Here is a 26,908-nt window from a genome sequence, read left to right on the forward strand (position 1 = left end):
CACACTGTGCTGTGTCAAGAATTTATTATTGACATATCAGGTCATTTACAGTTCAACAGCTGCTTCCATAAAACCCAGAGTTCAGAGTTAAAGTTCAGACAAATAATACTGAAATTGAAAAGGCATATCTAAAAATGAATTTACGTCTCATGAAAGATGCAGGCTTGTGTTTGTCCTATTTTACAAGGGGACCATAGACCCCTAAAGTGTTTTTTGTGTTGATTTGCAAAAGAAATGTGGCTTTGTTTTGTGAATGCTTTGAAATCTTTGTAGGCACTTACATAAATCTTTCAAACATCAGTATGGATCCATACTGTACACAGAATAATTTTTCACAGATGTGAAAATACCTTTATCTTTTTCAGCATAAAAATAAAGTGCACAAATATATATAAAAAAGGCCACATGTCAGAGCTTTCTTCTAAATTCCAATAACTTTTACATTACAAATATAGTGTCATCAACTAAAAGTTCAAATTTAGTGCATTATGAGGAAAACATGATTGCATGAATATAAGAAAAGCTATCATTAATCATCTACAGTTAACACTAGTCTTCTGTCGTCACTTTGATTAACTCATGGAGGAAAACAATAAAGTCTTCAACTGTTGCTGCTTGGCTTGATCTGCTCCATTGCCACATCTCCCTCTGCCTTCTCAGTGACCTGAGGGGCAAAAGGTCCCACCAGCCAGTTGAGTGGTGTGTTGTTTAGTAGATACTCCATGACACCATCCAGAGACTGTTGAACCTGGAAAAAAACATATAGTATTATTACTTCCCACAAAAAAGTGCTAAGCTGAACTGTGGGGAGGGTTTTTAAGGTAATATGCATACATTACTAATAACAGACTCAACTGTCCTAGTTTCAAAGATGCATATAAATGAGCGTACACCTCTGAGAATGGTTGTTTGTTTATGTAAGTATACAGTATCCTTTTTAATTCCTATTCAATAAGGCTCTGCGGGTCTCATTTAAGCACCAATAAAAAACATAATGGAAGCACTAACTGTGTTAAGTGATGGTATTGCAAAAAGAAAAGAAAACTCCTAACACTACACTATATTTAGCTGAGCTGATGCAGCAAACAATACTGCACTAATGACAGTGTGGTGCAATTAGTACTTGGGTCAGACGGTGCCGGCTTTGCTCCAGAAGGATGGGTGTGATGGTGCTGGTGTTCCCAAGAGAGGAGTGCAGTTCTTCGGCGGATCGCCGTGCGCTGGTCAGCTGGTCCTGGACTGCGCCTGGCAGACCCTGAGCGCTTGAGACCACATTGGAGCATGCTGACGTCAGCTGGTCACTGAGACCACGCACCATGGAGAGGGCCCGCCATTCCAGCTGCTGTGAACAGATAGTGGAAATAAAAACACAGGACAATAATGAATATTAGCCTGTTATATTGCAGATGATAATTAAATTAGTTCCTCCCATTGTTTCCCTTCCAAGGCTAACACAGCTTCCCAATCCTATCCCATTCCTAAGGACACAATGTAATATCCCTCCTATCGCATATGATTCTAATACAATGCCAGCCTTGTTTATTTCGTATCCCTTAAATGCTAGTACACATGCTGCATCTGAACAGTGAGTATATACACTGGAAATGTTGTGAAATGCAAAAATAATCTTGTTAGAAACCATCAAGTCAATTCCCAAATGCTTTCCTCCTGACCTCTGCCTCATCTTTGGTCCCATCTGGCTCCGTCTCAGTCTGTCCTGCCACAGCCTCCTTCTGCTTCCACTCCGTCCAGCGCTGCAGCAGCTGCTCTGAGGCTCCTCCTATCTGGTTACCGGTGCTACCAAGACTGGTGCGGGCCCTCTCTAGCAGGTCCAGAGTACTGGTAATCTGAGTCACTGCAGCATAGGTGGCATCCCTGGCATGTCGTGCACGGACCAGGGACTGCTGTAGCGCTCGCTCCTGGACTTTGGAGGAGAGTTTCCCCAGGCGGACGAAGTAGCTGGGGCTGGCTGACGGAGCAATAACTTCACTGGTTGAAGGTTCGGCCAATGCAGCTGAAAAATAGAGGCGTTAATGTCCCATATTTTCAAAATAAATGTTTTATGTCGTGACAGTATCTACATAGTTTGTTAGTTATAAGGAGAAATACACAGCAGAAATTCAGTAAATGTTATTCTTTGAGGCATGGGTTGGTGGGCATGTTTGCAGTGATGGATAGAGGCACAATCGGTCCTCACACTGTGCCAAATCGAGCATCTGTTACAAGTCGGGTTACTTGACTCAGACAGGGTTAAAGCACTGCTCGGGAGAGAAAAAGCCTCTTTAGCTTCCTCATCTCCCCCAGTCATCATCATGTGGAAGCTAAGTGAAATGCACAGTGACTTTGTCTCCCTGTGCTTCTGTTAAAAGCCACTTTGGTGAGTCTGGGGGGCCTTTGCCACATTAACCACTGCATAAATCCAAAATCCACTGAATGCTGACATTATAGGTGCTTACTGCTCAATATAGCCGCATAATCTTCATATTGAAAATCAGAGAGGAGAATGACCTCTTGACTATTACAGCTATATTGGAGTGCAGCATGCTGTCACGATAACATGACATCACAGGAGCAGGTGTCAAAGCTGTGAGTGCTGGAAATTGAAGGTGCTTTATGGGCCAAGTTCACAGAGGGGAAGTTCACTGGAATGTCCCGCCTCCCTCTCTATGAATAGCATCAACCATTCATGCGCTCGGGGCGAGTATCTCCACTGTAGTAGAATTAAACACTTTTACCATGACTGCCCCCATCTATCCAAATCACCTTGTCTTGCCGTCATAATGATGATTTATTTGGACAGTCTCATCAAATGTGCTGTTTGAGCTACAGATCAGAGGAGCAAGGACACAGTGTCGGTTACTGACTCTCATAGTAAATGGCAAATAGTTCAAATGCTGGCATTCACACATGTGAATTAGGGAATAAATTAAACCTCAAAAAAGGCATTAATGCCAGCTACAATTTAACATGTATGATATTAAGCTTGGAGTAATGTGAGGCTAAGAAATGTGCTTAAACTTTATAAATGTCCTCTTTAAAGCTAAACTGTGGCTATATTAATGCTTAACTGAGAGTAGACAAGGTACCACTGCCATGTACTTGCCATGTGGAGCCCAGGGAGCTTGCTAAACTACACTTCCTCAATCTAGGACGCCCGCCTCGGATGTCATGTCTCGTTCAAAATTGTCAGGTTTGAAATGTAGCCTGCAGACACGAAGATTTTTTAGATGATCCACCGGTATATTCTCGCCATGTTTTGGATTCTGGGCTTTTTAAATTTAATTCATTGTGAATAAATATTAACTTTATAAAGTCAAAAACATTAAAGACAGAATACTGTCAGCCTTTAAATTCTTTGTTATTGTTATCAGCTTTGCAAAATCAGTGGGGAAAAGCTTGTTTACTTATTTACAATCATGTATGATTAAATTAGGCAAAAAGGCCACTTGTTGTACAAAATAATTAACTCATAATTAATTTAAATTGCAGCATTGTTTCAGCTTCATTTAATCCAACTATCATAACACACCTGTCTACACCTCAGAGTAGACATATGGACTTATCACCTCCCCTGGACTTTATGGACTCATTATGATTTCCACATTTAGGATAGCTACTCACCCAGCTCCTTTTCAGAGAGCGGTAGGTTCTGCTCAACCCAGTCCTCGGATCGGCTCAAAGCCATCCCCATCCCACTGCTGACCATCTGGCCCATCCTGGTGCCCATGGCGGTGATGAAACCTCCGCTGACTGCTGCCCGGGTCATCTCGACACCGCCCATCACAGCCCCCACCACGGCATCTTTGGCCCCTGCCACCGACTGATACACCATACCTACGGTGTCCGACACCACCTGGGGAGTAAGTACCAGATAATGTGCCATGTTGGAGATTAATGGTGATACTATGAAGACTTTTCTACAGTTGATATGAAACTAATTGGCCTAAAAGTATCAGTTTGAGTGATAATGGCAGTACACTGTGTTAAACCGTCTTTATTCTTAATGTCTCTTAGTAGTCAGTTTAACCCATGGCTGCAGATGTAACAGTTTCTGTTCACATAATGTGAAGCGTAAGCGTTGTTGCTATGGTTACCTGGAATGTAATAGAACAAGACTTTAGAGGGCTAGTTAATGACCCGAGCTTTGCCTGAAGTGTCCTGATAAATTAGATGTGTAACTTATCACACATGTAAGGGCCGTTAAGCTGAAAGACCCTGTGTGTTACGGTAAAATTGTAATTATTAAAAAAAAACTGTAATAATGCATCCAGTATAATGGGAGCATGGTTTTCTGTCCGACCTTGTCTGCTGGCTGGTGAAGAATGGGTATCTTCTCCTCCATCTTACCCAGTCCTTTCAAGGCGTACTCATTCACTGTGGCAACTGAAACAGAAATGAAGTGATAATTTATGGGGAATAAATTAAATACTTTGATCTCCTCTAACTTTATTAGTGGGAACAAAAACAACAAGATGAAAAGAAGCAACAGTTGTGTCATGTTCATGGTAAAATTAGACCTGAAAGAGTCTAACTGACACGGGGGCTGAACTAGAAATGATGTCCTTCTTTTAATTCTAGTCGTATCTTAGCCCAGAGGTAAAAAGTCGACCTAACATCTTTAATGTGCAACAAGCTTGAAAGATTCTTCACAGAGTTGTAACATCTGTGCTATCATTGCACAGATATTACATCAGAGAGGAACGTACGCTGTGGTTCTATAATGTCCAGAAGAGGTTTGGACCCCGTGGTGGCGGCTGCTCCCAGGGTCCGGACCCCACTCTCAGCTGCATCCATCACTCCCTTCAAGGGCAAGGGCACACTGTCTTTGGTGCTGCTGTAGGCGCTGGAGACCGCCTCGCAGGCTGAGCTGACCAGAGGTAAATTGGTCACTCGGGACACGACATTCTAGGACGGAAAAACAAAACAACCATCACTGAGAAGGCAAACAAAGAGTGAAACAAATCTGTGTAAGGAAAAGAAAAGAGGAAGAAGAGAAAGTATTCTGTCAGGGGTAATGATTGATTCCTCACAGTAGCTTATCAACATGGAGAGAAATTCTAAGCATCAAATGAGCTCATAATAATATGCCCGGGTATTGTAAGAGGTGTCATTTTAGGTCACAGTGCTCCTCACCTGCTGATCTCCATTAGCTGCTTCTGCTGCTGCAGCTCCAGTCTCATTAGTCTTCCCGCTGTCTGCCATTGTGACTGCTGGGCTCAATCTCTGACATGGAATACAGAGTGTCAGTAACAGACATTCACCTCACATTGCTTGGTATGCATGATGAAATACCGAGTCCTCTCTGATATTCTTTGTTTAAGTGGCTGATATGCTTTATCTCCGCGAGAGGTAATGCCTTATGAATTCAGAAATGTACTGTCAAGAGGGTTTAAAAATATAGGCAGCAAGGCAAGTCAAGCATGTTAAATTCATTTGTCAACACTATGATGCAACGAGGATGAAACTGCACTTAAAAAATAAAAAATGGAGCAGCCAAGCAGACAATCCACGTCTCTACGCCATGTCAAAGTTGATGGTTAAAAATTGGATGACATATGTGATATTAATATTTATATTTTTTGCATTTTAAAATACATACAGCAACATGAATTTAGAAGTTTGTAATCTTTCTGTTTCAAGAAAAACATATGAAATCATATTAGAAAATGTCAATCAAATAGAACATCATAGTGGCCATAAGGTCACTTTTAAAGTCTTCAGTGCAAAAATGTATAACTTTCAATCAAGATGTCAGGAGCTGTCTAAGAGGAAATGAAACACAAGAAGCATGGGCTTAATAGCTTAATTTGGCGTAATTAATTATGTGTCCAATATCCACAAACAATACTGCTATAACATAAAAAAAGATGCCGATAAATAGAAAGAATACTGGGAACCAGGGGATGGGCTCATTTCAAATTATAGATTGGATTCAGAGAAAAGCCATGAATAATGGAGCAAACTGTGGCCCAGCAGGGCACTAATGTTGGAGATTGATTGGTCACAAGCTCACACAAAGGCATGCAGGCAAAATGGACCTCCACATCATCCATATCAAGTGAAATATTAAGCAATACTGAACTTCTCCTGATGTAAAATATTGCTATAAGTGAAAACTAGGCCAGGAGAATTAGTCAAGTGAAATATTGCTTTCAGTGGAAACTAGCCTGCCACATTAATACAATGAAGTACTGCCTAAGATGAGAACTAAATGTATTACTGAACTGGGCACAGAAAAGGGCAAACTGAGCCCACTATTAATTAATGAAATTGTCCAATTATATATCCAGCTTTATTTATTTTGGGTAAGGAGATTAAATTGTATTGCAATTTTACATCAGCATAGGCACAAACTCACACAATATAGTGGACATGAGTAAATGTTTATCTAGGAGAGGGTATTATGGGTGAATCATATATCCTGGTTTCTTTGGATTGTTACAGTACAATAGTCCAAAGCCCCAAAACGTTTAACTTCGTACCACATGACCATCAAATATTCAGTACAAGTAAAGCTTTGGCACATTTCATTTGAAAGCGACCTAAATGATTAATCAACTCCAAAATGATTCGCTGTCAATCACCTCAAATGCTTTTGTTAATTGCCATTTATGCCACAAAATTAAAACGTAAAAACATGTTGTAACCTATTCTGTATCTATTTGAGATAAACACAGAAGATGGAAAAATGTCTGCTTTGGTGCAAAGTACCAAGAAAATGTATCACATTGATTCAAAATTCGAAACGATACAATATGATATGATACTATACGATGCGATACGATACGATATGATACAATACATTACGATACCATACAGTACAACACGATACTATACAATGCGATTCACTACGATCGATACATTAAAGTACAACACGATACTATACAATGCGATACGCTACGCTACGATACAATACAGTACAACACGATACTATACGATGCAATACGATACATCGTACATTGTCCCTGTAGGGAAATTTGTCTTGGATTCAGATGCAGCACAGATGCCTCCACAGTAGTTCTAATAAATATAAATAATCATAACAGACCACATGTAAGCTAAACAGAGTAGCACATAACAACGACACAAACAACATATATTGCACATTATCAATATTGCGCATGTTCCACATAATACACAACAATCATAAGTGACAGAGATAAGAACTCCATATAGCTTTTAAATAGCTCTTAAAAAATGCTTCTTGAGCCATTATTTTCAATAATTATGCCTTGGTCGGCATTTTTGGAGGGAAATTGTGCAAAAAACTGCAATTAATTCTTAATTAATGATACAATTCCTCAATTGTAAGATTGGCAGATTATCTTTGTCTTCTATGATACAAAGAATACAAAGGGTTATGAGAAATTATGATTGTATGATGATTCTACTCTATCTATCTATGATTTTCTGACATGATATAGAACAAACAAAACACATGAAGAATAAACACGACAAAGATACACGATAGTGGATTGGAGAGAACCCTCTGGCGCTCCCAACATATGTACGACATCAGTTTATGTACCAGATGGCACAGTGAGTCATAGATTGACTGACTCCACCTGTATTTATTGGGACACTGTTAACAAGTGTTTTTCATGGCTGACCTGATGTAAAGGGCATACGAGTCATAAGAAGATGCCCTCTGTGATAATACTGCAGCAGTGCTGCGGGAAGTGCAGCCAACCAGCTGTAACCTGTTGCCAGCATGCGGTAAACGCTCAGGTAGATTCAGACACACATCCACCCGACTGACAGAGGTGCAGAGACGAGCCTCACATCCCAAAAAATTACAGTGACCTTTGTGACTTTTATGTAGAACTACTGTTTATTCATTTTGCAAGTTCTGATAGATTTCGCGATGAACAAAGCACACTCTCTCTCTACATGACCTGTCGTGCTCCAGACTGTCTCTTGAGGCTCTGTGTGATTGCAAATTGCATTTGGTTGCAACAGCTTGGTTGAGCAACATGTTTTTTTTGTGGCAGTTGATGAGATCATCACTGGCTTTATTACAAAGCAAGGTCTGATGCTGCTATCTACTGTGAGATGAACTGGAGATAATTTTAAGACACAGTAGATATTATGAGGAAGGCTGTTACGCAACATAAAGTTAGATTTTTTTAGATTTTTGAAAATAATCATCACACTGAAAAGTAATCCCAGCAAGTGCATATAAAAAAGACTATCTGCCCACTTCCTATTGGGTTATGAGACTACATTGCCACAATGCTGAGCCACATCAGCCTCTTTCAAAAGAGGGAAACACACCCTTTGGAGCTGAAATGCTGTGTGACCTTTGATATTAATGGACAAGCTGGTGTTATCTCCACAAAACTATTGAGACATTTGCCATAGGGGACAGTGTTGGAGTTGAACCAAAAGAAAAATCCCAACTAGTCAGTGGGTGGAAGAAGCCTACAGTTGTCCCTGAGCTGACAGAGAGAAGAAGAAAGAGAAAAATGGACAGTACATCAAGAAAGCAAAGTGAAACTGTCTTATATATGCCAGCTTTATCCTAAATAGTTAAGACCCAGATCTGTAAGATTAATTTGCATGGGCTAAAAAGGCCAACCTTGGGTTAAAGAACCTTTGAGGGGTCAAAACGTAAATGTGACAGGTCACAAGATGGTTAATAAGAAGGGGAAATAAGTATTTCACACAAGACAATATGTCTATTTTTTGTATTCCTTGTGAAATATCGACTAATTTAATTTATTAAGGTGTTTAAAATTCTTCAAATGGCTTGACAGGAAGAAATATTGGATAAAAGGGCGTCTCAATGCTCACACAAGAGGTCACAAGTAGATAACTGCTCATTAAAAGGGTCACTGTCTGAGCACAGTATTAAGTTAAGAAAAATCACCGCTCTCTGTTGGCTTTCAGTGGATTAATGTCCAGCTTCTGAAGAACCGCTTCATTGTGGAGCAAAAATAGGATTTAACCACAGCTACTTATGTAAACTGCGTCAGCCCTCCTGAGAGGCTGGTGTCCATCATTTCTCTGCTCACAGAAACCCCCTTTTAGCTGCTTTTAACACAACAGTGTCTTCTCACTTAGTAAGGAGAGCTGTATAATACACAGCGGCTGTCATTTCTTCCAGTATATGGGGGGTGGCGAACTTTACCCCAGACCACGAGCTATGACTAACTGTCAACGTTACTTCAGAAAACAATAACCAACGTCTTTTAATTACTCTCTGAATTTATGATAGGCCAGATGTTACACTCCTCGACATTGCCAAGCAGAGTGAGCAACAATAGTTTCCTCAGCACTCAAAAGGAAGTAACATTTGTGTAAAAGTTACAAGTGACGTTAGCTAGCTTAGCAAGATGTCTGTTAGAAGTTAAGAAACTATTTAAAAGTAAAACAGAGATGTGATATTCGGCACTAACCTCACTGGTAGTCTGTCGTCCCTGTGTCCTGCTGTGACCTGCAGTGTAATGATGGTCAGTGAACCGGTCCAGCCCACAACAAGGCCCTGTTTCTGCCGGACCGTTGAGCTGCAGCACAGTGAGGGCAGGGAGGCGGAGAGAGGGGGATTGTCTTATAAACTTTGAGCCAATTAAATCACAGTACGAAAGCGAAAGTCAGGGCTGTTTACAGCTGTAACATCTGCTACCAATACATGTAAATAAATTCACACAATACTGTAAATGCATACGCAATTTGGGTATATTATCTCTCTTATTAATGTCTGACGTTAGTCTTAATAGGCCTACAATTTTGACGCACTTGTAGTTTTCTTGAGTCTATGTGTTTCTATGTATTTTATCATTTAGAGGTAAAAGAAAAAAAAAACATAGGCCTTTTGTATCATTTGCCAGAATACATATAACAATTTTAGTTATTGGTTATTTTTCCAAATGAAATGTAACATTCAAAACATACTGATTTTATAAGGTGCATATAGTTTAAACAAAATCATATAGAAAATTAGCCCCATCTCCACAGTTAATGGATGATATTCAGGAAATTCCACTAACCTGACCTTGTGCAAACACTTTTAAAAAAATTAAATAATGACCTTTAAACGGGGGCTGCACGGTGGTGCAGTGGTCAGCGCTGTTGCATCACAGCTAGAAGGTCACTGGTTCAAACCCCAGTTTGGACAAAGTTAGCCTTTCCGTGTGGAGCATGTTCTCCTACAGTCCAAAGACATGCCCATTAGGTTCATTGGTGACTCTAAATTGCCCATGGTGTCTGTCTCTATTCTCTATGTGTCAGCCCTATGATTGACTGGCGACTAGTCCAGGGTGTACCCCGCCCTTCGCCCAATGACAGCTGGATTAGGCTCCAGTCCCCCGAGACCCTGAACAGGATAAGCGGTATAGATAATGGATGGATGGACCTTTAAAGATCAATTATGTCCAATTATATGTAATGTTTAAATTTCCCCCTATTGGTAACACCAGAAATGTAACATTTAAATGGTTTATATAACATTATAATGTAGTAGTTGTAATGTAAAAACACCACCTGTTGATGGAGACCACAAGATGCAGTGAGATGCCTCAAGAGAGCCAAAGAAGAAATCTAGTAAGTGGACCTTGAGTTACATTTATTTTGAAACTCTATCACATTTATTAACAGCCCATGTGAATGCATTACACATGTGTGTTATGTTTTCTATAATAAACTGTGAGCAATTGAATGTATGTTATCATACAGCATAATGTTTATGTGTATTTATGAAAGGCTGTTATTGATCATTCACTTGTGCGTTTTTAATTACTTATTGGGAAAATAATGAAATATGTGTTCCTGGTCAATTACACGTAATACTGAATGCCAGTGCTTACTGATCCATGTTGGTATACACACAGTTAAGATGCTGAAAGTCAGGAAACCAAGTTAACTGCAATAGACGTAGTAAACCCTGAGGGGGCAGTCTTTACCCATTAAGTCGGCTTTTCCCTGTAGCCTCACCCACTCTGAGCTGGACTCATCCTACATTCTTCAGATCTTTTTACTGCAGATGCACAACTCCAAAGCAGAGAGTCAAATTTATATTAAATAATAAATTATTCAGAAATCTCCCAGTACCATGAGGCTTGGATGGGAGTGGAGGACAGGCTGTAAAAAATGTTGCATTCTTTACTGTATTTATTACATAAAAAGGTTTTCATATAGCCCTTTGTCCTCATCTGGCATTCACATGTTTTATTATTGTAAAGCCAGTACAATGACTTACCCTGCTGAGTGTTTCATCATCTCTCGCACTCTACTGCTACTCTTCCTTTCCATTTAGAGAGGATTTTCATTATTCAAGCCATTACAGTTTTCATTACTCGTTCCTTTGTAGTTTCCCAAACGTCTGCACCCAGCTCCAGGGAAGGAAAACAGATTACCTCAAATGTTGCGATCAGAAATTAATTTAATAGGACCAGTTGTATAGCTTTGTTTTGGCAGGCTGCACTACTAACCCCAGACTCAGGCCATGACAGTAAATGGGTCAGAGTGAGACAAAAACCATGGCTGTGTTGTCCTGACCACACTTCTGTGGGCCCTTTCCCTTTTAAAGTTTTATATATTTATGAATGACCTAGCAGTTTCAACCTCAGCGTTTTGCGCCTTTAAATAAAAGCACACAGATCCACGCGCACCAGTGCCACCACACTCTCCTGCAAAAGAGTTGGCAACACGTTTCCCCGAAGGCTCTCATCTGTTCCTGCTTAACTCTTAACTCTGCTTCACTGGATCAGTTGATTGAGGCCAAAATTGTTCTGGATATTGAGTAATTGAAGATTAGTAGATAACAGGAAAATCACTCATCCCCTGGAGTAAAATGATCACTCCAACCCCCCTCCTCTACCGCTCTATTTTTCCTGCCTGAAGACACACCGTACCTTTCAAGATAAAAGCGAATAAATTGGCAATTCAACCAGATTTTTATGGGTCTCAGAGCAGAAGTAACACATCTTATTTATGAAGATTTATATTAATGATATTTTGTGCATTTTACTTCCACGTCATTTGGTCCTATAAAACAGAAAGATGCAAACTGCTTTAAGCAAAGCAGCAAATTAACTGTGCAAAATAGCATAAATGCAATAACCTAGAATGGACAACATATGGGCTGCAATGTAGGCCAAAACTAATAAAACAAACCAACCAATAAATAATGAAAAACCACCACAAACTGAGCAAAAATGCTAAAGAGATCACTATAAAAACCTTAAGATGCGCAAATCCCTGATGCACCTTGAGTCTTTGAAGCGTTTTGTGTGGAAGATTAATTGTTTCCATACTATATCCATCATCATCAAAGAGCACTTTTAGCGGGGACGTTGTCTTTGCTGGGCAATGAAAGGAGCGGAACCATTATCCCGTAATGAAATCCATTTACTCTGTTTCATGTTTACTATTAAGACACATGTCTCAGGCGTAATGCATTTCTTTCCCTCCCTCTTTCACCTTCTGCTCTCCATCGCCCGCAGTCACGATACTGTAGAAATTATCCTCCGCCCGTTAATAGCCGAGCAGATCTGCTTGGTTTCATCTGCACTAAACCATTGATGGGAATCTTATTTCCAACATCCTGCAACAAATTTCCGGAGGCTTGCAACATGAGGTATCAGTAACATACAACGCAGCTACAAATCATCCGCAGGTTGAAACTTGAGATGGACCTTTGGCCTGACTATATTCTGCCCAATAACATATTAATAAGGCATAACCAAGGCTGAGGAATTCACCAGGTGTGCGAGAGAAACATTGCATCATGTTGAAATAATAAAGAGACAGGAGGTGACCTTGAGTCACATACTGGTAAGCACAGTATTTATTATTAACATTCTTTCCTATATTATGCATTGATCAGAACAGCATGATCTTTAACTGCACTGAGGTGAGTTCATAGCAGTAGTTTGACATCTTGGAAAATGTATGTGCCTTTTTGATTTCATGCTAAGAGTTAGATGAGGACAAGAATTACACGCACATGTGGACTATAAAAATGTAAATGGAGCCAACAGCAGTTAGCTTAGCTTAGCATAAATCTGTCCTCGAAAGCTCACAATCAGCACTATTTTTTAATGTTTAATGTAAAGATGATGAGTAAAAATGTCATTGGGATGTTTAAAGGGGACTATTGCTTGGCCTGGATCAGTTGCTATAGGCAACCAGAGGTTTCCTGAAAAATTGTTAGTTGTGCACTTTTTGAATAAATCAAACAAACGAGCCATCGTGTGTTCATAAGCAAGCTTTCGAGGTGCTTGTTGCTGGACTTTGTTACTTTTGGATGGACTAAGGGCTGCAAGGTGGTGCAGCAGTTTGAATGCCGTTTTGGACCAGGCCCGGCGCCCCTCAGATGTATTCTCTGCCACCTCTGTTTAAGTTATGTAGCCTACCCTAAAAAATATCAGAAACAACAAACACATTGGCTGATAAGCTACTGGCAGAAATGTCATAGACTGTATTGAGGCATCTTCTCTTAAATTTTCCTAATGTCGCTTTTCCTGACACCTTTATAGTCCTTTCAGGGGAGATTCCTGCTCGAGCCCTGCAGGCCAAAAACTCCACCTTGAGACCGACACCAAACTCTCCATCATGCTCACTCACTCTGATGCACGCAGAAACACAAACACTAACACACACTAACACACTCACACGCAAAAAGGATTTATTATAATCCATAAACATAACTACCTGTGCCACTGACAATCATGACCACAGATATGAGCACAAACTGTCCAGTGTCCGTTACGCACGCAGTAGAGATTATAGTCATGGATTCCAACAGAAATTAGTAAATATATTTTTTACAGCCGACCTGTCTTCGATGTTCACCACTCAGAGTGTTAGTTAATATGAGACCCTGTCTGATCCTGCATATCTCGAGGCTTTGATGAAAAATTAAAGTTTCGTGTTGTGCCTCGTGCGTAAATGTACACAAAGCTTTCTTCTAATTTGGAAAGGTACTAATCGTTTCTAATGTTTTGGTAGGCCTATTGCTTCAGCAGATATAACTTTAATCCGAGCATCATTAGGCTACAGATCTGTGTATAGCTGTGTGTGTTCTGTGTGGGGGCGCAATGAAAGTGTTTTCTGATGTCCCATGTTTTTTGCTGTTGTTCTTATTATTTATTTCTACTGTATGTTTCATGGTTGTGTGGTACTGCTGGCTGTAAAACAAATTGCCCATCAGGGATAATAAAGATAGGCTATCCTTGATCCTTGAAGCTACATGAGCAGGCCGGAGCTCAGTCTGCTTAAGAAGGAAGGCTGTAATCCGCTGTGTAAATAGCAAAATCGAAGGTAGGGAACTGTTCTTATCTAGTCAAAAAAACACTTTGACATCCCAGGATGGGAAAGAAATGCATAAATAGGCAAAGCAGGATGATAACCAACTGTTTTACAATAAAAATAAGTTTGCCCCCAGGCCATTTTTCACCACCCCCCTTAGTCAGTTCATCCTGACGCCGGGTTTAGGTTCATTGGTGACCCTAAAATTGCCAGTAGGTGAGGGTGTGAGCGTAAAAGGTTGTCTGTCTCTATGTGTCAGCCCTGTGATTGACTGGCGACCTGTGCAGGGTGTATCCAGCCTCTCGCCCAGTGACAGCGGGGATTGGCTCCAGCCCCCCACAATCCTAAACAGGATAAGCGTTATAGATAATGGATGGATGGATAGACTAAGGCTGGCTGTTAACCATAGTTTAAAGCATTTATGCTGTGCTAAGCTAACATGCAGACATGAGAGTGGTTTTGGTTTCTGCATCTAACTCTCACCAAGAAAGCTATTGCCTTCTGACAAAACTGATATGAATACACTATATCGTTTAATAGTCATTGATTTGGTTGAATTGTATAACAACATACTGTAGCACTGCATTAAAGTCATGTTTTGTTCCAGTGATGTTTTTCCCCAATAATAAATATCTATTTATACGACATCATGAATTTTAGGTCTTAGGTTCATCTTTCTGTACTCTTAAGGTTTTCTTCCTCTACAACCTTCCACTAATTATGTGCATCAGACTGTATCAAAATTCAACATTGCAATAAAGTGTGTTGGTATATAAAGTGGAGGCTGAAAATGAAAGCTCATAAAAGTCATTAGGTTTATGCATTAAACTTTTTTTGCGACAGAACCCGTCTTTAATCTTTAGAGTAAAATTGCCCTGCGAGGAAAACTTAACTGGCTACAGACGCTTTATGACTGTTGAGCCTTCAGCTTAAAGGATATTGAAAAAGTGATTTGTGGGGGACCTCTAGCAGACCTTAAAAACACATCATCTAAAAGATTTGTGGCCATGGTCCGAGTACACGGGGTCACCGCATGCAACATACAAAATGACAGGCAACACATAACCGAGCCGTGCCAACAGGTAGCCTCAACTTTGCCTCTACGGAGAATGCACAACTTCCTCACACTGTGATTTATGACTTTTCATTGCTTTTTGAATACCAGCCGCTGCTTTCCTACATGTCTCTGGGTCTCCCTGTTTATTTTGGAGCGCTTATTCCACCCCAGAGCCCTGACAACGGGTCAGCTGCCACAGCGGAGGTGGAGAGGAAACATGGACAGAGCCGACTGGCCCTGAAATATTTATGGTTCTTTAGTGTTGTGATTGTATGAGTTTTGACAGTGATGGCACATTACTGTGACCCTTCCCCTGACAAAAGGCCTGATGTGTTCCCCTCTGTGCTGACTTGGAGAGGTGAGACAAGGTGATGCTTTTTCACCATACATCAAACCGCCAAGCTTTTTTTCCCTTTCCTCTCTCCTCTCTGTGTTTAAAAGATATCTCGGTAGGTTTAATATTGATCGTCCTCCCTTTCAGTATGTTGTTTTCTTTGCTTCTTTTATCATTTTCCACTATTTTCTCCAATATTATTTTCTTCAAAACTCTTTATAGCAAAGTGTGTTTGCCCTCTCCTCCTCTAGCTGCCTTCTCTTCCCACTCAATATCTCATCTCATTTCCTCCCTGTTGTCATCTCTGCACCACATTCATAATGACAGATTGATGGCTGCCTCTGCAGTGCCCCTCAGTAATAATAAAGTCACCTCGATTGGTCCAAACTAATTTACAACAAGCTGATCAAGTCTGTTTACACACTGGCTGTAAATCACTTCATACTAAGACTATGTAAATCTCACAGATAATCAGCAGTTTAATGCACTTTAATTGAGTCATTACAAGACTCAGAGCTGCAGACAAACCAATGCAAATACCAGACGTCTGCACCAACAGTGAAAAGTGGAATAAGCTGCATAAACATGAGTAAATATAAAATTGAGTTTGCTTCTTTCATGTACAGGAAATGAAAAAAACATCCATCATTCATGAAGGCAGACTTGCTGTTGCCCTCATTCATATCCAAACAAAGCTTTGTTATTCAAACCCTTTTGCTTTACTGTTTACGTGTCACGCTGAGAAAAGAAACAATTTAAAACTGAACTCCCTGCCTTGATGTTTTTTTATGAATTCTTGAGCAGAGTCTCACACCAGGGACTTTCACTTTAGGTCAGTCTTTGTATTTTCATCAGATCTAGAATCCCTCTTTTGCTAGGATTGATTAGTCTTGATGGTTCTTGACAATTTGTCCTCACAGAGCATCTTTTTTGTACAACTTTAACGATAATAAACATTACATGAGTTAAAGCTATGAATTGTCATGAAATGTAGCTTTACTTCCTGCCTTGGTGTGTTTAATTGTGTGGCCTGCGCTTATTGTTTTCACCTTCAAAATGAATTTGAAAAGCTCCTCCATACTACACACTACCGCCAAGCGCAGTATGCAGTATATAGCATGTAGTATATACTATGTATTATGTAGTATACAGTACAGCATTTCAAACACAGCCATAGGCTACTGGAGATTTTCTCAGAATCAGTACGACATCCGGGTATTTTTGGCATACTGCACATTATACTTTTGTTTGGATACTACATACTACATTTACGTACTGCTAGTATAGTATGGCATTTCAAACACTGCAACAGTCTTCCCCTGTTTCTGGGTTAGTTCATTTTCGCCTTCTATGCTTGTGTTATTCCTTGTGTTCTCCCTAGTGATTTTTCTTACTGGACCTTTTAAATTGTGTTGCCTGCTTCACATGAGTCTTTCAGAAACCCCTTTTGTTTTCCCATTTATTGGTGTTAATTAAATCTTTATGTCTGCATTTGGGACCTGTCTTTGATTATAGGCCTACCAAATGCAATATAAATTGCTGAGAAGAAAACACAGCGCCTTGGTCCAGTAACTGAACAATTGCAATATTTGTCCTGCACAGTGCAAGGCTTTTTAAAGTCGAGATGAAACGGCATTTCGAGAGTATCTAGCTTCCGTATCGTGAAATATTTCCGAGTGAAACAGGACGTGCAGGCGGGACATATCATTAGAGGGATTTGATTTGATCGTTGAGGAGTGGGCGTGGGCAGACGTTCTCCACAGCGCAGTAGCTAGTGTTACGCCCCACCCTAAGGCGGCCCTATGGGGCTAACAACTATCCACATTTGACCCAACAAACTCACAGGAAACACCTCAAAAAAGTCAAAACCCAGGGATTTATTATAAACAATACTAACAACCAAATTAACTGAAGGCTAACAAAAGCAACTAGAACACAACAACACAAAATCCCAGTCTGAGAGGCAGAACCACAGCAGTCCCCACTCCAGAAGCCTCTCTTGATGTCAGTGCTGGTGTCTTAAAAAGGCTACTGATCAAGGCCAGGTGTAGCTCGTTGCAATTAGTTCACCTGCAGAGTTGGAAACAGAAGGGGAGAAGGGACAAACAGAACAGGGAGCACATACAGCCGTAACACTAGCTAACTGACCGAGCATTCTTGGTGCGCTGCGGCTAAATGTTGCAGATTGATTGACAGGTGGATGTCATGATATCACTGGTTGAAATTGGTTGGTACTAGCTTAGGTAAACACACGTGATATTTTGTTTTACAGGAAGAAAAAATGATCGGATTTTGATATAAGAATACAGAGAAATGGATTTTCTGTATTTTTTTTTTGCCTATATTGTCAAATATTGATATTGATGTGATCTGAAAGGATTAAAATTACATTTTTCATTTCACCTCGACTTTAATCCTTCAGTTGAAGGCAAAGGCGGCAGGAGGGGGAGGGGCTTGAAAGGTCTTAGGCTCCTCCCCTCCCACAGGAAACGGCTGAGCTCCTCCTCCATCTCCCTTCACCAAATCATTTTGTCATGAAAAAATTTATGAAAAAAAACCGTACATAATTTGTACACATGAATACATTGACCTGATTTATATTTATATGTATAAAAAATAATTAAATCCTATTTTTGATTAGTGTAATGTCACTCCTGGATGACCGTTGAACTTTGCTGCTGGTGTGATTTGATTGATTTGGTGCTTGTCAGCGCAACTATGATTGACTGTGTAGGACAACAAACATACAGTTCTCAAAAAGTTTCAAATCTAGAGGCAAATCGTTTCGGAGGAATATAATGACTTTGTTCTGATCAGCTGGTTGTGGATCGCATTTCTTTTGTCATGGATAAGAAACGTGAACGGTGGATGATGTTTGTATGGGCCATCATGGACTGCTTATTCCAGCCATGAGGATGCTAACTGCTAACGTGGTGGAGACACGTTTCCCCAAATGGAAGACAATGAGGAGGATGAGGACAGCGAGGAAGAGGACTGCCCGAACGAGCTGCATTGATACAGTAAGTTAGCTTCTTGAGCTAAAAGTAATCTACTTCTTTCATGTGCTGTGTAACTCGGGCTAATGTTAGCTAAAGCTGGCAGGCAGCTGTTAGCTAGCAGGAGTTGAGGGTTGCTGTTTAATCTGCTTTTCCAATTCAAGTCAGTGCTGCCGTCGTATTTTGTAAATCCACTGATGCTTTTCTGGTGACTACGATTTGGGTTGTGATTGGTCATGGTGGTTGTTTTGTACATTTTGGATGTATTTGATTTGTTCATTCATTACATACAGAATTAATTGAGCTTGTGTTGTACATTAAGCAAATCAATTCTACATCCGGGATAAGTGAATCTTGTTTTTCTGTTGTGATATTAATTTTTTATTCATTGTTGCGTCAAAAATCATTAACATCTGCTATAACTATCCAGCCCCCGCAAAGCTTCCTCAATCACAATTCCCTGGTTCCTACTGGGTAATGGATACAGGGCATGATGCTTTTGTTTTTTAATTTAAAAGAAAATCTCTTTAATCCATGGAAAAGATGAAATAAATAACTGGATGTTTTAGGTTCATAAGTTGTTCTCACGACCATCACAAATTAAAGCTCCGGGCTGCAACTTATGGTCCAAATTACTCAAACGGAAAGTATTAGTCAAACATCCTGTTTGTTTTACAAATCATGATAAAACTAATTTGTTCAATTCCTCTACTGTTTTACGAGTTTTCTTTGAGTTCGTCATCAGCTTTAATGAGGATGTTAAACCAATACTATCCTCTGCTTAAGTTGAGTAGTTAGATGACGGCTGAGTCTGTCACGTAACTGGGTATGATCCATAGACTGCATTAAAATATAGACAGTCAATGGTCTGTTCACATGATCTCAGGCTGTCTTTGTTTCCGGCTTGGTGAGCCATGTGATTGCTTTAGTGGGATAGTAAACGTAACAATGGAGACTGAGGTGTCTTTATTTTGCATTCATATTTCTACTGGAGTGGAAATTAGCAGACAAAAGCTCTTACCGTGAAAAGTTCACCCTACTTTAGCATCTTCATATCCCATCTTAATGCTCTAACATACAGACCCACACCATTCACCTCTCCATACCTCGGAGGGTTGAGGACGACTGTGCTGGACCCGTGTTAAAGATTAAAAAAAGTGCATTCTCCATCAAAGGTTGTAGCGTTCTGCCTTTCTCGTGGCAGCTCTTCTCCTTTTATGTGTATCTGGTCTACTTCCTGCCGGGTGAAAGTAAGCACATAAACAAAACAAATATTTCTTCATTTATTTATTGTCAGCACACACGCTGTGACAGGAGATGACATGACAATGTGAACATGGCTCAAAGATTCAGTGACCTGAATCTGTTTTATGTAAAATAGCTGGAAAGAGCATAATAAAGCTAATCTGGGGATTTAGCGGAGGGAAAAAAATTGGAGAGCTGTTTAATATTAGGATAGAGCGCTGTCAGCAGTATGTACACTGATAGTCCTCTCTGCTGTCCTGCTTCTGTCCTTTTAACTCTGCAGGGTTTCCCCAAATGCCTACTATTTTGGGCAGAGAAGTATTCAGGACAAATACAGCCATATACTGTTAAAACACTCTCTTACAAGTAAAGGTCCTGCATTCAGTTCACTTGAGTTCAAGTATAGAAGAGAATAGACTTAAACCTGCAATACATTGTTTTGGCCACTTGGTGGTAGCGTAAACAAGCTGTTAACACAACACTTGCTTATCATCAACATAGGCCTAGTTTCACATACAAATTGACCCATCGCTAAGTCCCGCCCCCCTTGGTTAGCTTTCACACCAATGTGCAGTGAATATTATGCGGTTTTCCAACTGTAACAGTGAGAGATGTTCCAAATTTGTGGAAAAATAGTTCCCAGATATCGGAGAGAAGCAGACAGAAAGGACGACAATACGATATATAATAATATAAGTCAATATATTGGGTTTGGTTTGTTTGAAGTGGGGATGTATGAGATACTTATCAATAGTAAGTGTACTACATACAGTGGATGCTGGTCAGCACGGCCCGTGTATTGAGAAACTGGCCGGACTGCCAGCACGGATGCTAGGCTATATGCCGCTGCAGACAGGGTCACTTTCACATGTAATTTATCCACTTATAAGGATGCCCCCCCTAAAAATCAATAGTGGTTTCAATTGTACGCTATATTTGAATAATTCACAGTATTTCACTTTTCAGTAAGAACGCCTCTTTATTTGGCACTACTTTGTGTGGACCGCAACACATATGTGTTACTACGCCAGCAACGTACGGTGTCGGATCAGCTGTTTGTGTGACAACAAACTAAAGAAAATACAATATTATGGATACGACAAAGTGCTGTTCACGTTGGGGACCAGAGGACATTGTTTTCCTTCTTGTGTGAAGTGTTGTGCCGTATGTCAGCTGTTTGTGTCGCGGCTAACACAGACTGAAATCAAACTTCACTTTTCTGAAGATATCACTGTTGGTGTTTGATTGTTATTTTTTTCCGGGCTGTTGAAACAAAGAGTGTCCTGATTACCTTATAGATGACACAGAGTCCTGCTGAGTGATAGTGGTGTTAGATAGCGGAGGCTAGCTCTGCTGTAAACATCAACACTCCAGGCGCAACACTGAGAAAGTTATATGCCTGAACCGTTAATTTTTCTGAAGAGGATTGTGCAAAACCAACGGCAAATGATCCTAACGTAGGCTTGGACGGTGGCCAATCAAGGGAGGGGCTTAGCGAAGGGTCACTTGTCATGTCACTGCTCATAAACTATTGATTATATAGCCACTTTAAGAAATAATATTTATATATCATCAGCTTAAAGCTGCTGGTGTATTAAGTATTAGGAGTTGACATGGAGACTTAACCACATAACAGGGCTTTTATTTTGAAAGGCAATTATTTGATTTGTACAAAAATATATACCTAATTAATGAATATGCACATATATAAATAGTATGTAAATATGTTAATAGTTGAAAACCAAACTTCTAAAATACATAGGTTTAGTAAATGGTCCTAAATGTAGTTGAATACAGGGATAAAGTTGGATTTAAAATATTAAAGTACAAATGAGTGAAAATTGTACATAAACAGAACAATGTAGTCAAATGTTGAAAATAGGAAATAAACCATTCTTCATGTCCTAAATGAACAGTTGAATTCATAAGCAATAAAACACATAATCAATCAAAGTAATGCACTTTGTGTTTGAAAACACAGCTTTGGTTTGTCATGACAAGCGGCTAATGCTACCTAATGTTAGCTAACATTAGCAAACTTTGGAAAGACATTGCTGTAATAATGGATGCGACTACATACATTTACTGACTTTATAACTCTTCTGGAATATACTGTTATACTGTTATACTGCCCACTTGTGGCAAAGAGACTGCTCTTAAGCTATAGTTGATTTAAAGTGCAGTACTTGAGTGATGCTTGGTTAGTTTTGCAAGATTTTGGGAGGAGTAACAGTTCAGTGCAGCACCAGGGACAAAGCAATAAAAAGTGTCAGTTTACACACACACATGCACACGCACAAGCACTCACTCGTAAAATCCAATCACATTGACACACACACACACCCATAAGTTACACACAGACAGAAAACTGCCACATGACACATTTCACAGTGTGTTTAAATTCCCCCTCTTGTCTTGCATATATATATATATTGTCCTATAAATACCTGCATTAGCTGCACAATGACGAGACAGAACACCTTGGTTTGGATCCTTGCACAAACACAGGCTGCTGGTTTCTTATGTTAGACAAATATAGAGACAGAAATCAAGTGTGTACGAACAACTCATCATTATGCGGCTGTTTGTGAGTCTCTTTCTGCCTGAATAATGATACCGCTGTCAGAGCAGCGTCCTTTGTTGTAACCACAGTCGGATGTACAAAGACTTTCAGCGCGTTTCCTCTGGACAAAGACAACTTTCCGTTTTAAGTTTTAATTGTCGAGGCGACAAAGTCACAGGCAGCACGGGGTGATAAGGTAAGCAGGATGAATAATGTTAATAAGCATTACAGTGCTGGTGCAGGCAAAAGTTGGGCTGTGTAAAGGAAGATAAGACTACATAAAAAAACTGCAAACAACAAGCAAAGCAAAACAATGTCCTACAACAATATCAATGTTACACAAAGTACAGTAGGGCACGTTGTAAGCTCCACAAAACGCCAGGGCATTAATGAAGGAGCTTGTACAACAATGGCCATTATATGCTAAGAGAAAGCCTTTATAGAGGCTTCTTTCAAAATAGCTCCAGCACCCATAATCATGTCTGACAATAAAAAAAAGATGATTTCAAGGCCTTTAATGCTATATTTAACAAGAGGTAAAAGTATTAAAAAAGTAGCATTAAATCTTTAAGCAAATATCCTATAAACTAAAGGCTAAATTCTAGCTTGTAAGTGGGGACTTATTTGCATATTCCTTCAAAATAAGAGCTTGAATCATCTTTACATGACACCGCTGATTGGCAGATTGTATCCAAAAGGCGTCAGATTGCTGGTAAAGTCTGCTGGTAAAGAGCCTAAATATATCTGAAATCAACTATTGAGAAATCAAAGCTAAAAAATGCCGAATGCTCCGCTCAATTTCATACAGAGGTCCATACTGTCTTAGCCTGTTTAAGATATAAAAAGGACTCAAATTATCCATTGTCAGGGCTGTGAATTGTTTGAGATGTTGAGTCCTCTTAAGGCCATTAAGATTATTATTTGGTGTCACTCTGAGGATGCATGCAACATTCAATTAATCTTGCATATTACTTGTGTTTTATTTTGAAGTCTAACATCACCTTCATTCCGTCATTTCATTTCCTGCCCTCACGTGCCTCCCGCTCCCTTGATTAGCAGCACCTGTGCTCATTACACACCTGCCCCTGATTATGTCATCAGTCAACCCTGCTCATATCTTCCTTTGTTTTCCCTCCTCGTTTGTCTTTTGCTCTTCCCCGCGAGTAAGCTCAGTCGCTTCCCAGCTAATTCAGAGTTTTGTTTATGTAATGTTTTCGATGTGTTCTCTGGATTTGTAAGCGTGTTTCATTCTGACTTAAGTGTATGACTTAATTTTTTTCCTAGTAAAGACACCTTGCATTTTTAAACTACCTATTTTCTCTGGCTCTTCTCTGCATCTGGGTCTCAAAGTTGTCTGGTACCATAACATTTTAGACGTTTTTGAAAAACACAGCCCATTTCAAACCCCAAAACTGTAAAGAAGCAGTGATTACATTAGGCTGGAGGCTTATTGGCTTTTAATGAGAGTAAAATGATTCCTCTGTTGTTACTTTAGGCTCAATGGGACGATGCTAAAACCCTTAAACTCTGGGACGAAACCGTTAACAAAGAACATATTTACAGTTCGATGTTTATGTAATTAGTTCAGATTGGACTATAAGGAGTTGTTACTGAAGTGTGTCCTATAAGCTAGTGAATCCTATGACGTCATGATGAAAACAGACACATGTCAGACTGGCTGAGTTTTGAGTATTGTGTCTTTACAGTCTGTGGCTGCTTTAAGAAATACTGTTAACTGTCTATCTGTTGAACACGTGACTAAGACATCTAACAAAGAACAGAATGTTTTAATTAGTAACTCGTATTTGAAATATCCATCAAAATTGCACCTCTGCTTGCAAAGCCGCGCACAGACATTTCTGGGGGCTGGTAGCTCAACAAAAATAAAGGGCACTTACCCTACCTACCTGCACCAATGACTGTAGATGGACAACGCGTCTCCATCTGCTCCCATTGTACGTAATTGATGCCAAAATAGCCCGACGTCATGGCGATGGCGACGTCATATGGAGCCAGAGACTGCGCAGTAGAGATCAGCGAGTGAAGCGGCCGTGGCCACTTCCGCTAACCCAAACACACACTTCACTTCCCGAAAAAACAGCAAGGATCCCGCACACCGGCCTGTTTAACAGCAGAACAGCTTCTTTGTGTTGGTCTGAGGTTAAGGTTCACAGGTATGGAAACTTCAATGACTGTAGTGATTGTTTCAGTTACGTTTCCACTCGCGGATCGTCCTCAGCTCTGCTCACCCGGAACTGATTGGCTGCAGGAGCCTAATTTGTCAACAGAGCTGTCAATCATCATTTTGACAGCATCAAATAACTAATTAGAAATAAACTTGTCAGAAAAATGAACACTTGGACGTAGATCAGCATGATAATAACTAGCTATAATGACAGAAACCATGTTTGAGAAAAATGTATTGGGCGTGTATTTTGATTTTATAGTTTTACTCATGTCCCATCTGTTAACATGGAGGAGGCGGGCTTTATGACGTATACTGCAGCCAGTCAGCAGGGGGCGCTCGAAATGTTTTGGCTTCACTTTTAGGGAGCTGTCATGTCGTCCATCTTTTTATACAGTCTATGACTTGCACTAATTCCCACCCTGATGTTGTCACATCGCCGCCATCCATAATCACACATAATGTTGATAACATGGGAAGTGTTCATAATCCGCTGAACCACATCACTCCACGAAGAAACCACAAATTTGACATGTATTCATGAAAGCAGTCAGTAGACTTATTCAGTCTCATTAAATCGGTGGTTTCTTTGAGAAAGAAAGTTCGGAAGGATGCAATTTAATGACATTCAGACCGATCATACCGTTTCAGTGTACACTCCCTAAATGTGGCATGGATGGAGCTCTACAGATTGTCTCTCCCTGTCTACAACAGAAACTCACACAAACGTTTTTAAAAAAACTGGCTATAAAGAGAGGGGGTGACTCCAACTATCAAAACCATGCAAAATGTAACCACCTGCTTCAGAAATGAATTGCAGATTTGTAAGTTGCCTGCATGACGGAGAAAACGTTGTTTTAATGAAAATTAGACTAGCTTGATTGCTAACGAGTACAGAGGCCAATAAATAAAATTACAGCTCAGTCCTTCAGATCTGCTTTTTTCTTTGTGTAGTTTTGGTTGATTTCCTAATTAAAATAGTGCCTACCTGAGTGTATCATTCACTGTAACTGAACTGGCGTAGGCCTGGAGTGATGGTGTGGTTTGAGAGGAGGTAGGGTGGGGGACTACTTCGTAAATGTTTAAGTCATTGATATAGGCTATGTATATTTGATTAAATTTTATTTACTTATTTATTTATTTAATTAAGTACTATTTTTGACTCTGGGGGCACAAGGGCAGGGGTTATGTCCTATCTGTGCACGTGCCTGCCTTCACGATGAAAACGTGATGAAAACAGTCACATTTCTCAGACTGCTGACTGGCGTAGTTTTCCAATTAGGATGTATTGTGTATTTCCACTATGTGGCTGCTCTAAAAAGTAGACTACTGTTTACTGTCTGTGTTACACACGACATCTGACAAAGAATAAAGTCAACGTAACTAACAATTGCCGATTTATCTTTCCCTTGGCTGCTGTGTGACTTAACATGTCGGCACTGTTTTTTAGTCGTTTTGGACCTTTCTAAACCGTCTGTCGTTTGTCTTTTTAATACTTAGAAGAAAACTTATCGAAGAAAATCTCGTCCGCCCCCGGTGCAGTTTGACCGTGTCTAATCCACTTTTGGACTACAGACAGTTAACTCGTGTCTCTGCCTCTGTGAGCACTTTGAATGTAGGCTAATGCTTGTGCTTGTTTGGGGGTTTTGACGGCTCCAAAATCATCTCAATTAGTCATTAATCAATTCCATTCCAGTCCGTGCATAATTCTGCTTCAGGTTTTGGCACTAACAGGCTTCAGGAGTCTCTGGTGGATGACAGCGGGGAGCAGAGCCGGAGATGCTGTTCAGCTCGCACACACACATACACACACACATACAGCTCACTAGAAGACAAACGCCGTGGTCCTCCTCCCACCTCCCCACACCTCCTGAGTGCTTCTCAAGAAACGGGAACTATTTTCTCAACACACACCGATGAATGGGACTTGTCCCTGCGCTGGATCCTGAGCCTGTCTCTGCGTGGAAGCGGGGCGCACGAGCTCACAGAAGGACAGTCTTTTCTTTTCAGTCCAATCCGAGGTGGAAAAGACGCAGCAATGACAGAGCAGCAGTCGTGCGCAGCGGCAAAATAGAGCAACTATTGTGGGGACGGGAGATTGATAACACAACTGGACGAGCAGCGAGGGCGGCAGATGTAATTTCCAAACGTTGCAGCTGGTTTTGTGTGCTGGATGGGCTGTTGTTGCGTTTTCCTTTTCATCATTGACTCCTTCCAGCGTTTTTACATTACTTGGACGGCTGTCTGTGCGGGAGCACTGCTGCAGAGACTAACGGGG

At 40.3% G+C, this 26,908-nt stretch overlaps 1 protein-coding gene across 1 annotated transcript; it reads right to left on the reverse strand.

Annotated features, from left to right (window-relative positions):
* Positions 1-21: 21 nt before the first annotated feature.
* On the reverse strand, positions 22-9,512 carry plin3 (perilipin 3). The gene is made up of 8 exons (XM_069680092.1): positions 9,399-9,512; positions 5,134-5,223; positions 4,707-4,905; positions 4,301-4,383; positions 3,622-3,853; positions 1,674-2,014; positions 1,124-1,342; positions 22-748 (listed from the first exon to the last, which is right to left on the reverse strand). Exons 2-8 carry the CDS (start codon positions 5,200-5,202, stop codon positions 602-604), a joined length of 1,290 nt encoding a protein of 429 aa, XP_069536193.1. The 5' UTR covers positions 5,203-5,223; positions 9,399-9,512; the 3' UTR covers positions 22-601.
* Positions 9,513-26,908: the final 17,396 nt, after the last annotated feature.

This window comes from Semicossyphus pulcher, unplaced genomic scaffold (assembly GCF_022749685.1).
Source record: "Semicossyphus pulcher isolate SPU_LCO1_2020_fin unplaced genomic scaffold, fSemPul1.0.p SCAF_4, whole genome shotgun sequence".
Classification (NCBI taxonomy): domain Eukaryota; kingdom Metazoa; phylum Chordata; class Actinopteri; order Labriformes; family Labridae; genus Semicossyphus; species Semicossyphus pulcher.

Coding starts and splice junctions, on each gene's coding strand:
- plin3 (XM_069680092.1), bottom strand. CDS start 5,202: ATGGCAGACAGCGGGAAGACTAATGAGACTGGAGCTGCAGCAGCAGAA. Junction 4,906..5,133: donor CAGCTAATGGAGATCAGCAG/GTGAGGAGCACT, acceptor TTTCCGTCCTAG/AATGTCGTGTCCCGAGTGAC. Junction 3,854..4,300: donor TTCACCAGCCAGCAGACAAG/GTCGGACAGAAA, acceptor CTTACTCCCCAG/GTGGTGTCGGACACCGTAGG.